We start from the raw sequence: 12918 nt of genomic DNA, 5'->3' as shown, positions 1-12918 counted from the left end.
CAACTCCTCACAAACAGTCACCCGGAGTGGGAATCGAACCCACAACCTCCAGGCCCCTGGAGCTATGTGACTGCAACACTACCTGCTGCGCCACCATGAGCAGTAAAAAGTAAAGATAAAACAAAGCTAAGCAAAATTTGCATTCTAAAATAAAGTGCCTAACGGTATTTGACTTATTTTGTAGTAGCAGTTGTCTTTGCTGCTCTTTCCTCACCAGCTCCACAATATCGTCCACTTTTGCTTCGCTCGCTGCATACCCAACATGCATGCATGGAGGGCTGGACTTCATACGTAACCAGCAAGCTGATTGGCCCGTAGGCTGACGCGCGGGTCTTTATCCGTAAAAAGCTTCCATGTTGAGCGTTATGAGAACTCTCGCTCATGTTTCACAATGGTGAACGGTCACGTTATTTATAAAGTATTTGGTTTTACCGCACACAGCATTATTGTCCCAAAAGTGTCCCAAAAATATTTTTTCTTATCCGTGGGCTATTTTAATTGGCCCCTGGAAGATGTCTGGAGCAATCGCCTGGGTGTGTGATTCTATCTAGCCACAGCGCTCATGATATACAAATCTGATTAACTGAGAAGCATCATGTCTGTTATTGGTTTGTGAATTTCCTGGACCGGTAAACCTATACCGTAATGGCTAGAAAATTTACACCAGGTAAAATAAACACTAAAAAGTTCAAAATTATATAGTTCTTAATAGTTTATTAGTTATAGGTCTAGGTCCGGATAGAACTGCAGTCCACCTATTAGTGACCACTGCTCTACTATGTTTTTCACCATTTCATGTGCACTCTTGAGTATCAAAATAAAAATTTACAAGCAGCCTATGCAGCACAGCCTATTAACTAGAAGAGGAACAGCCAATACAACCAATTCCCCATTCCTGCATTAATATTCATTGAGGAAAATGTTCCATTAGCAATAATCAAGCACTTCCCCAGGCTTGTTTGCAGAAAACTCATCAGGAATGGGGAGTGCAGCTGCCTGCTGGCAGCCTGGCAAGAGGAAGCGGAGATGACGGGAGCTGAGGAGAGACGACAGATGATGGAACAGCTCAATATATTCACAGGTGAGCTGCTTTTGTAGGAAGAGAACACAGCTGATAGCTCTCTATCTATTCATCGGCATTTGAGAGGACTTTTGCAGTGTGTGCTCCCTTCTTTCCGATGGGCCGGAGTCCCCAGTGATGGTGGTTGCCAGGGGAGAGGTGGCGGCGCTGATGTATATTTGATGAGCGGGTGCCAAGGCCGTAGCGGAGAGCCAGGCACGAGGGGACAATGTCGCTGGTAGTGTTGGCTGCTCAGGTTTCCGAGTCTGACTCGCCGAGACTGCCTCCTCCATTGTGGGCCTCTATTGTCAGTGTCTGGGGTTTCAGCTCCAATTAGAATGATGGCTGCGTGGGCTCTATACAAGCCAAAGGGAGACAGCTTGTGTGCGTCACATAAAAAGAGGTCTGTACTTGGCTCTTTATACTTGGGTATATGTTCAAGGACGTCTGTAGCCGAGTTGGAATGATTACAAAAAGTGGTTTACATTAGCCATAGCCTATTAGGCTCTTCCTGATGTGGTACCCTACATTTAACTCTCCAACTTGAGCTTTTTGTCCTGCCTGTGACAATACAAACAGACATCACACTGTTCCGTAAGGCCAGGGACTACGCTTCCTGATAATCCAGCCCTAGAGTTGATTGATGGTTTTCATTTGCCTGACCATAAATATTGTTGATAAATATTTCATTGCCTTATCCATTTTGAGTTATTTGTGCTCTAATTGGGAATCCATATTGTGGGGTATACCACAAAGTAAAAGGGCAATAATTAATTCATGCAAAAAATTGTACGGACCGTCCCACAGAGGAGAAATCATCATGTAGCCATGTGCAAAAGTTTGGGTGACTCTAGTTAAATGACCTGGTTTTTTTATTGTGAAAATGTGATGACACGTCCTCTACAGGGAACTCACACCCCTCACACCTGAATGCAATTGAATGTGGTTTATTTTTCAGAAACCTTGTAAAAAATAAATTAACTAAAGCAAATGTACCTAAGGTATGGCCTGTTACATATTTTCCCAATAATCATGAAAATATAGACAGAAAAATGGGTTCAATTGGAAAACAAAACATCTCATCGGACCGTGAGTGTGCCATAGCTGTGTGTCATAGCTGTAAGAACTTTAAATCACAGTCACTAAAAAGGGCAGATTTTTAATTTATTATTATTTTTCCGCTATCCAATCAGGACTTTAATAGATTATATATCAACAGCTGCACAGCTCAGAACTCTACCATTATGTCCATCAGGATTGAAAGGTGATGGTTTTGCTTCCTAATGGGAACTGGTTAATGATTACCACTGAGCACTATGTAATGGTAGGACACTCTTAGGTCCCATTAGAAAAGAATAGCTTTCCTTCTAAGTCACATAAACTCTTTTATATTTATATAGCAAGCCATAAGAGGGTTCTTCAGTAAAGGCAATGGTTCTGTCTAGAACCACATGTTCCCTACAGAACCAGCTGCATTGTGAAATTGTAAAACTGTAAAATACTGTTGTAACAAGCTGGACTTACATGGACAATAGTAGAGTCCTTTATTGTTGCTACACAGAGCCATTTTCAAAAAGGTGCAACATAGAACTTCTTTCATTAATCTGAAGAACCATTTTATAATAAAACATTTCTATGTAGAACACATGGTTCTAACTAGGACCATCACCATAAATAAGGTACTCTAGAAGAACCCTCTTTTTTAAGAGTGATGAATGTGTTTAACCAGGTTGATGAATTCAAAGGTCTAAACACATTGTGTTAAATATTTATAATTAATTATTTAATGAATATAAATCAATATGAAACCGACATTAACATAATACCTGATGAATTGGAAACTGTGTCATAACTGTTTTATTGTTTTATCCCATAGGTGTATTACTGCTAAACATAGCTTATGCCATTTAAGAGGGTAACATTACAGAGGACTGCTCTCTATCAGGAGCCAACAGAAACCTTTAAAGATCACTCTCCTGTTTTCCCCGCAGAAAGTGAGGATTTCAGTGTGTATTTTTCCTTAGTCGAGCCTCTTTGTTGACGGGAATCTGTGATGGATTCATTAAGAACATGGAGCTGAAGCCCTACCTGCTACAGCGGCTCTGTGCGATCTGTCAAAACCGCTCAGCACCAGTGAAAGCACGTGACTGAAGACACGGTGGGTTCGGAAGAATATTGGGAAGGGGCGTGGCTAAACACGGCAACACCAATGAGGCTGGAGGAAAGTTGGGTTGGGCGTGGCCACGGGGACCGCCTTATATTTAGGTGCGTGCGTAAATAGCTAGGGTATCAGACTGTTAGCGGTCCGCTGTAGGGCTCCTCTTCTGGAGAAGCACCTCCTTCTCTCGGGCAGGACTCAAAGCCTGTCTCCGTTCCCCTGTTACACATCGATCTCTTTTCACCTCCACGATTCCGAACTTGACAAGCGGAGCAAACACGGAGCTAAACGAGGAAGACGATAAGCGACCTTCTTTAACTTCTGCAATCATGATGTCCATGAACAGCAAGCAGCCTTTCAGTATGCACCCGATCTTGCACGAGCCGAAGTACACACCTCTGCACTCCAGCTCGGAGGCGATCCGACGAGCATGTCTGCCCACGCCCTCGGTGAGTCCCAAACACACACAGCACACTGTGTAAATACTGTGCTACACACGGACTGTCTGGATTAAGTCTTTCCTTCGCGCTGTCAGCTCCTGATCGTTTGTAATGATCGCGATAGACTTCAATCCTGCGCTTCGGAGCAAGAGATTGCATCGGACACAAGGCAGAATACGAAGCGTAACTCTGGTAAAGAGCATGGGTCTTCGCTCCTAGAGAGAGACAGAGAAAAAACATACTAACTTTTCAGAAGTGAATGAATAAAAACATTTCTAACTTTCAGAGTGAGTTCGCGTTTAAAAAATGTACTCCGTACTTTTCTGGAACCCTTTTTATAAGTTTCCTAAAAGGAAAAGTGCGCTTGGTTTTTACAGATGGGAAAACGCAGACACAAGGTTTTGTTCTGACAGCGACGATATGGAACTATTTTTTAAAAAAAACGTTTTAAAACCGAACTGCGTTTGAGAAACCATATGACCGTTTTTTTTTTTTTTAATGCTTCATTCTTATGTTTATATTTGCTCGTTTTTCGTTTCTTTTCAAATGATGCATTTACGTTGTCCTAGGAATCTCATATGTACTCTAATGTCTGGGTGTTAGTGTCCTGGTCTAAGGTCTTTATGATTTCTACTGTGGAAAAAAAGATGACACTCCTTCATATTTTAACATTCGATTGCTGTTTATTTGCTGAATCGAACATATATATATATATATTTAATTACTTTTTTATGTGAAACTGTGGAAAAATATGGGGACAAAATCCCTCCCATCTTCTCTGTAGAGGATATGTAGAGGTCAGTTTCAGATAAAACATCAACCAAACCAGTTATTTGAGCAGCAGTGTTCAGATATCTACTTACGAATTTATATACATTTTATTCTTCGATACATTTTACAACTGATATAATTTTAAAGAAATGCCACGATTCGTCTTTCCACTGTTCTATTAAGAAACCTCTAAAATATCATTCTTTAAGGGAAATGCAGTTAGACCAATAAAATATGTGCTTAAATGATTATTTGCGTAATGAAACGAACGTGTGTGTATATATATATATATAATATATATTTTTTAATTTTTGTAACCATTTTCAAATGGGTGCTAAATCGAAAACGCTTTCTCCATCAACGTGAACAACCATTTCACCATGCAAAATATCATTCGAGTCTACCGACTGTTCTATGTAGAACTCAAGGTTCCAAATAGAACATGTCTTAAACAACCCCTGAATCAAGTTTTAAGAGGCTTTAAAACTGTTTGTGTCTATCTATCCATCCATTTATCTATCATACTACTAAAGTGTTAAAAGGCTTGGGCCTGACCCTGTGTTCTTTGTGTCTTTCAGCTTCAGGGAAACATCTTCGCGGGTTTTGACGAGTCTCTGCTGCAGAGAGCCGAGGCGCTCGCGGCGGTGGACATCGTGGCGCAAAAAAGTCACCCGTTCAAGCCGGACGCCACCTACCACACGATGACCACCATGACCAGCATGACATGCACGCCCACGTCGTCCTCGGCGCACCTGCACCACGCGTCCGTGCTCGCGTCCCACCACCACGCTCACCACCACCACCACCACCACGCGCACCAGCACGCGCACCAGCAGCCGGCCCAGGGCCTGGAGGGCGACCTGCTCGAGCACCTGACGCCAGCGCTCTCCCTGGGTGCTATGCCCACAACGGACGTGGCCACGGGCCACTCGCATATGACCCTCAATCACATGCAGCCCCACCACCCGCAGAGCATGAGCATGCACCCGCACGGGCTCGCGCTCGGAGGAGGAGCCGCAGGTGGTGGAGGCGGCGGCGGAGGAGGCGTGGGAGTAGGTAAACAAACACACATGAAAACTCACACACACATATCCACGTGAACACGTCCACACACACTCAAACACGTGAACAGGGTGTTGGTTCGAGCCCCTGTTCTCCAGGTGATGTTTTGATTCAAGGCGATAGGTCCATAATTATCAACACAGAACAGATATTACTCTTCGACAGCTGCTAATGTTTTTTTTTTACTCTATTTCTTGAATTGGAATTTGGAAATTTATTCTGTAGGAAAAACTGACAAATACTTTAATATGTATTTGTTGGATTCATTTTATGTAATAATGTTTTATATATATAATAAAGTCCTTTAGATTACATTTTATTTTGTTGTACAGTAAAGCTCAGTGGAAAGGTATTGACATATGAGTGAAATCTCATTATTTTGTTGCTGTACCAAGAAAAAACCTTTTTAACCTAGACGTTAAAAACGTATAGAAAAAATTCACTATATGAGAGAGAGCTTTTATAAAATCCTTCCAAGCAATTTCAGAAATTAGATTTTCTAGAGGTTTCTGAGCCTGACCGGATAAAGAAAAGAAAAACACTGAGATGTCTTGATGCAGTAAAATCTCTGAAAACCTGCTTGGTTTTCTGAATTTGGGCGTAAATATTTGCCACATTTGGTTTAGATTCTAGAGAAGCGCTTTTCGGTCATATATCACATGACGTAGTTGTGCATGGAGTAGGCGGGGCTAAGGTGGTCAACTATTAGGAAAAATACATTTAGACTGAAGGGAACGCAATAGAATGACACACTTGTGCTGAGTTTGACTTTCTGAAGTGCTACGAAGGCGTGAAACACACATCGTTACAATATCGCTAAAACCCAACTCTGACACTAAGTCTAACCCCACATCATACGGGTAGTCATATTTCAAATTTCAGTTGCATAAAACATGAAGAAAACCTTATTCCACAGTGGCAAAGGTGTTTATTCCACGCTTTAGAAGTCGTACCGGGTTTTTGGAGAAGATGTTTTACATATGCAAATTATCAGAAATAATGGTAGACGGGACAAAATGGCCATTCCTAGTTGTGATTTGCCTTAACACGATCTGGCACCTGAGTGAAAGTGTGCCAACTGTAAGCTGTCACATTTAGTTCATAAATATTTGGTCTGTGCGACCAATTATTCCCATTTGCTCCTGACATCGTATATTTGCATTTTATTTCACTCACCCTCTTTGTCTTGTCTTTCCCCTGACATATGTTCCCCCGTGCCTTTTTCTCTTCTTCCTTCATTATGCTTTGTGCTATTGAGCGAAGTGAGAATTCACTGTTATTGTTATTACTGACTGTTATTAATTCGTTTAGCTTCGTCTACATGTTTTAGCATATAAAATTGACTTTAGGTTACATTTTAATAAACGTTTTTAATTTAAAGTTTGGACATCCCCAGTCAAGTAATCTGTTGATTTTCTGAGTTAAACATTTTAAATTCTTCTACACATTTGAAGTTTCACACATGTGGAATTCTTATTTGGAAAAAAATAACCGGTCTTTCCTAAAATGTTAAGTTCCAAAAAATAAACAGCCACTGCGCATTAAAAAAATATCTAATTATAGAGAATATGTTCATACAAATTAAACACAAATTGTGGCTTTAGGGGAAAAGAATTACAGTTTACCAGTCGAATATTATTACTATTATTATATTTCTCAAAAATATTAAATTGACATAACTCCAACCCCAATTATTGAGTAGTATTTTTCACGTTGAACATCACCATGTTATTTGACTGGTGGTGTCCACACCTTGGCGCAGGCCTGTAAAGTAGCTGCTGTTTAATATTTCTGACGTTACGCTGTTAAGTCACGTAAGCATTTTCAATAAATTAGTTTGTGTTTTGCTGTGCGTGTGTGGGCAGACTCAGAGCCGGACCCGCGCGAGCTGGAGTCGTTCGCCGAGCGCTTCAAGCAGCGGCGGATAAAGCTGGGCGTGACGCAGGCGGACGTGGGCGCGGCGCTCGCCAACCTGAAGATCCCGGGGGTGGGCTGCCTCAGCCAGAGCACCATCTGCCGCTTCGAGTCGCTGACGTTGTCGCACAACAACATGGTGGCGCTGAAGCCCATCCTGGAGGCGTGGCTGGAGGAGGCGGAGCGCGCGCAGCGGGAGAAAATGACCAAGCCCGACATCTTCAGTGGCGGCGACAAGAAGCGCAAGCGTACCAGCATCGCGGCGCCCGAGAAGCGCTCGCTTGAGGCCTACTTCGCCGTGCAGCCGCGGCCCTCCTCCGAGAAGATCGCCGCCATCGCCGAAAAGCTGGACCTGAAAAAGAACGTGGTGCGTGTGTGGTTTTGCAACCAGCGGCAGAAGCAGAAGAGGATGAAGTTCTCGGCCGCGCACTAGGGGCCTTTTCTTTGTAGTTTTTTTTGTTTTGTTTTGTTTTGTTCATTTTTAAATTATGGTCATGTGCAAAAGTTTGTGCTCTTCTTCCGGTCCAAACGGCAGGATTTGTTGATGTACTGAGTGGAAAATGAAATTAACACGTCATACAGAGCAAAGACCTCATTTAAACATCAACTATTTTTTGTTTTAAATATTTGAAAATTAGACAATTAAAATTATACATGTATGAAAAATATAATCTAAAATATTAGTAAGGTTTATACTTTAAATTAAAGGATTTATTAGTAAACTCCCATTTGGACTTATGATTTTAGACCCCCCCCCCCAAAAAAAAAAAAATAATAAAAATAAATAAATAAATAAATAAATAAATAAATAAGTTTCATAGGTCAGTTTGGAACTCGGCAGTGACATCCTGGGATCAAAGGTGAAGGTCCTGTAAACAAAACATATCATATGTCATGCGCTAGGGTCAATGTTATGTTTTTTTTGCTTTCTCAATGGGTTAAACGCGGCTAATAAGCAACGTGTTAGGCTCTTCTCACTTTGTAAATCAAAGAAAATGCAATTTGACCAGAAGTACGTGCTCACACTTTTGCACATGACTGTTTCTAGATTTTATTTGGGTGGGTGGATGTGGGAGGGGCACTTTGTTGGGATCAGTACTGCTGAGTCCCAGAGACTGAAAACAGCACAGACTTCAGTGTGAAAAGGAAAAGGAGAAAATAAAAACAACGAAAGTCAAAGACACTCGGAGCTCTCAGACGTGGAGGAGACAAGGAGAGAGAGACAGCCACACAGAGAGAGAGCGAGAGAGAGAGAACGTGAACGAGAAGAGAGTGGAAATCAACTAGTGGCAATTAATTATTGTACAAAAGGGAAATAGAATAATAAGGATTATTCTCTTAAATAACTCTTTTATATTAAGTCGTGTAAATACTTGTGAATACATTGCACCTGTGAAGAGCGCGTCGTCGTCTTCTTTTTTGCGTTTTGATTTTCATTATTATTTATTTTTGGTTTTTGGAGCAAATGGGGAAAAATGTAAAAAAAAAAATAATAAAAAACAAACTGTAATGTTTATTAAATGTTTTCCAGAAGAACAGAGAGAGGCTGTTGGACTGGATCTGAAATTGCTCCCTACTCCCTACAGGGTGTACTACATAGGGAATAAAACCATGGTTTAGTACGCTAAACGTTACAGAATGGAAGTTAGTATTATTGATTGGTCTAGAAATGGCTTCCTATGCTATAGGCAATGCGCAACTTTATTTTGTGTCCTCTATAGTGCACTATGTAGGGAATAATTTGAGATCAGTCAGAGGAACAGAGAGGAGGGAAATTACTGTAATCCATTGCATGGTTTACTAGGGTGTCCAGTGTGCTTTTCTAGTCTTCAACCTAACCCCAGTATGTTTTGAATGCGTTTGCAATAAGAGAGAGAGAGAGAGAGAGAGAGAGAGAGAGAGAGAGAGAGCACGCACAGGCATGTGCACACACACATACACACCTACACTCTCTAACACACTCACATACAAACACACACACACAATAGGCTTCCAGTCTGTGTCTACCTCATTGATCTTCATCCTGACACACACACCTTTTCACATACACGCACACACTCTCCCTCCTGGTCATTTTGGAACTAAAGCAGAAAAAAATATTCAGAAAGAAAACTAGTGTTTCCAACGATTTCTTAACGTTTTCCTTCTTAGTCTTATTCTTTCTGGACACTTCGTTTTGTCTCAGCTGATCTCACGGCAATGCTTTGACAATCAAAGGGTTAAAAATAAACAAAAAAATTTAAACGCCCTTCTGTGTCTTCACCTAAACAGCTATTTTTTGTCTTTTTGTTGTTATTATTTATTATTATTATTATTATTATTATTATTATTATTATTAATGCTGGGCCTGTGGATGGGATCATTGATTAGCTTACACCGCATTCTCAGAGGTTCATTGCACTTTGTAGATAACTGTTGAGGAAGAAATCATTTTTTGACTTATTTATATTTCTAAGGATTTTTTGAATTGATTTTTGTTGTTTTCTTATGTGCTTATTTATTTGACATTAATTTATTTGGAAATTCCGCGTATTTTTTCATTTGTGGAAGTGTGCTTTAAATGTGTCTGTGTAGGCGACAGAAATTCAAATAAACCATGCACGTTTTACCTCACCGTCTGCAGTTTTGTAATTTTTCTTCAATTTCGTAAGGGTCTTTAATTGCGAATAATTTTTATTATAAAATAAAGAATGATCTATCATTAGCTTTTATATAGACTCGTAACAACAAGATCAGACAATTTTATCTAAACATGAGTTAAATAAAAACTATATTAATTAAAGCACAATGGAAGATGTTCCACCTTAACAGGTGTAAACAACTTTCACAGATCCATAAATCACATAGACAAAATTGATTTTCTGTTGCTAAACAAATGTTATTTTTAAATTATAATCAAACCACGAGGTAGATCTTTTCTCCTGGCGAAGAGTTTATTGTTTACTGAAATAATGTGAAAAATCCACGCTGTTGTTGTGAAATGTGGAAATGCCGCAGAATCATTTGTTAATTTTCGGGACTTTTATTTTCTGTACTGAGCGCTCTAAATCCACTTCAAAATAAAATACATTCAAATAAAACAGGCTTCAATGAATGAAATTAAGTAAACATGAAACCATAACTCTGCTTATATAAAAATGTAAACATAGATTTAAAAAAATAAATAAACAAAAAGAAAAGCGACTGTGTACATTAAAAAGGGAAGTCTCGTGCGTGCTGGCGCTCAGGGGCTGAGCTGAGCGGTGGGGTTGCGGTCCTCAGCGGCCGGTTTTCTCGCTCCTGTTCAGCAGGTGGTTTTCAGCCTGTGAAAATCAGTTATTAATGAATAATAAATACCACTGTTATGATAGTATTGATTTCTGTGTGTGTTTGTAAAGAAGATGATATCCTCCTCGCGCTGCTAAATGGCTGCCTCATGTTGTACAACAATCTCGAGCCGTAGCTCTCCCCTCAGAGATCCAGACTATTTACACACACTCATCACAATCACTTCACTAACACTCATCAGCACGACGATATTGTTGTTTTAATTTATTATCATTTTAATGATTACTATGATAATTATTTTTTAAATAGACTATAATCATTATAACAGCAACAAAAATAATAATGTTAGTATATTTCTACTCCACCTTACGTATATATTTTAGTTTATTATTATGATTAAATACAGTATTTATGACATGATTCTTAAAATATTAATACATACTGTAATATAATCATGCGATTGCTGTTATTTTATAGCGGTATGCACATTCTTCGTGTATTATTATTATTATTATTATTATTATTATTATTATTATTATTTAAACGTATACAAAACACATAATGTTTGACATAATGATGGATGATTGTGACATAGTGTGTGTGTGTGTGTAGAATATTAATGTGACAAATACAAATAAAAGAAGTATTGTGAAGCGGACATTGAACTGGAGCACAAACACATACAGAGTGAGAGAGAGAGAGAGAGAGAGAGAGAGAGAGAGAGAGAGAGAGAGAGAGAGAGAGAGAGAGTCCCAGCCCAGCCGCGCTTTAATTGTTTCACTTCAATAATTCACACACGGCGGACCCGCTGCCTCCTGTGTTTTCCTGTTGGCTCTAAACAAGACACGGCTGTTACGCAAATCACACTCGATCTGCACCACGCAGCTTCCGTAGAAAAAATCAAACCTTCTGAGAGTATAAAATACAAACAGAACGGTGCTGTGCAAATATTCGGGATCACACTTCGTCCACTTCATGTCCAGTCAGAACGGCCGTTGAAACGGATTCATTTTTCAGCGTCAGACACAATTTCAGTTTTCTGCGAACAGCAGGGACAGCCTTCTTCCTCACTCCTCCGTCTGTGAATTTGGTTTCACGTAGGCTTGTCACCACCATTATAATCACACACATTCAGTAATGTTGAGTGTTGAGGTCTTGGCTGTGGGGTGCATAGTTCGTCCATTTTGCTGTTTCTTTTTCAGTTTATTTACTTATTTTTGGGCTTATTTCCTTATTTTCCAGTCAAAATATATTCGCAGCTCTATGTCCTCTCCGAGTTGTCCTCTCACGGATAAGGAGGGAAAAACCTGAAAAAGAGTCAAGCTTTATTTTTCTCGAGGGTGAAATCTTAAAGCACTGCTCATTTGACTAGACCTTGCACGGTTGTTAAAGTTCCGACACTCTCAGAAAAAAGGTACGGTAGAATTACGTTATTGTTCACTAAAGGTACAAACGGTGTAAATGCACCTTTAAAAAGTACAACAGTGGTTTTAATGTCCAGTCGGGTTCCCCGAAAGTACTTATGAATATGTGTAATCTTCCATTATGAAGCTGTAATAATAACAATAATAATAATAATAATAATAATAATAATAATAATAATAATAATAATAATCCTTGAGATTAAATTGGGCGTATGAAAGCTACAACTATAATAGAATAAAATACAATCATTTTCACAAATTAAAGGTACAGAATATGTAACTTTGAGGGTAACAGCAGTTATAGTTTTGTGAGTGTGACAGTGTATTGTCCTATTATTTTTCTTAAAAGTTTCCCCTCCTTATGCAGGTGGAAGACGTCTCCAGTCTCCGGAACTATACCTTGAAAATGACTAACGTGTCCTCAGTTGACGTTTTCGGCTGGAGATAAAATACATGAAGGGTGGACTCTGACTTTAACAATTAAAGACGATCGATGCGTCCATCACTACACAGTGGACATTTCCAGAGGAACAAGCGCTGCTTTGTGCAGCAAGAACTCACAAATGGACGGACGACATATGCCCAGCGTCCATTAAAACTATAGCACTCCTTCACCCCTGACTGCCGAGAGAGAGAGAGAGAGAGAGAGAGAGATAGACAGAGAGAGAGAGAGAGAGAGAGAGAGAGAGAGATAGATAGAGAGAGAGAGAGAGAGAGAGAGAGCTAAATGGCAAATAAATAAAAGAAAAAAAAGAAAGGCCTTCACCGCACATACCGCGATTCTCATTTGCGTACTTTGCATACTCTTCATCTGCATAATTC

The 12918-nt window shown here is 39.9% G+C and overlaps 1 protein-coding gene across 2 annotated transcripts; it reads left to right on the top strand.

The window, feature by feature from the left end:
* Nucleotides 1–3380: 3380 nt before the first annotated feature.
* On the top strand, nucleotides 3381–7838 carry pou4f4 (POU class 4 homeobox 4). 2 transcript variants are annotated; one of them, XM_066646330.1, is made up of 3 exons: nucleotides 3381–3667; nucleotides 5008–5452; nucleotides 7357–7838. In XM_066646330.1, exons 1-3 carry the CDS (start codon nucleotides 3548–3550, stop codon nucleotides 7836–7838), a joined length of 1047 nt encoding a protein of 348 aa, XP_066502427.1. In that variant the 5' UTR covers nucleotides 3381–3547. The 2 variants fall into 2 exon arrangements, with proteins under 2 accessions (XP_066502427.1, XP_066502426.1); XM_066646329.1 differs by having other exon boundaries at nucleotides 5008–5485.
* Nucleotides 7839–12918: the final 5080 nt, after the last annotated feature.

This window comes from Hoplias malabaricus, chromosome 15, assembly GCF_029633855.1.
Source record: "Hoplias malabaricus isolate fHopMal1 chromosome 15, fHopMal1.hap1, whole genome shotgun sequence".
Lineage (NCBI taxonomy): Eukaryota > Metazoa > Chordata > Actinopteri > Characiformes > Erythrinidae > Hoplias > Hoplias malabaricus.
The sequence above is the reverse complement of the archived record's forward strand: the minus strand, read 5'-3'. Positions and strand labels throughout refer to the sequence as shown.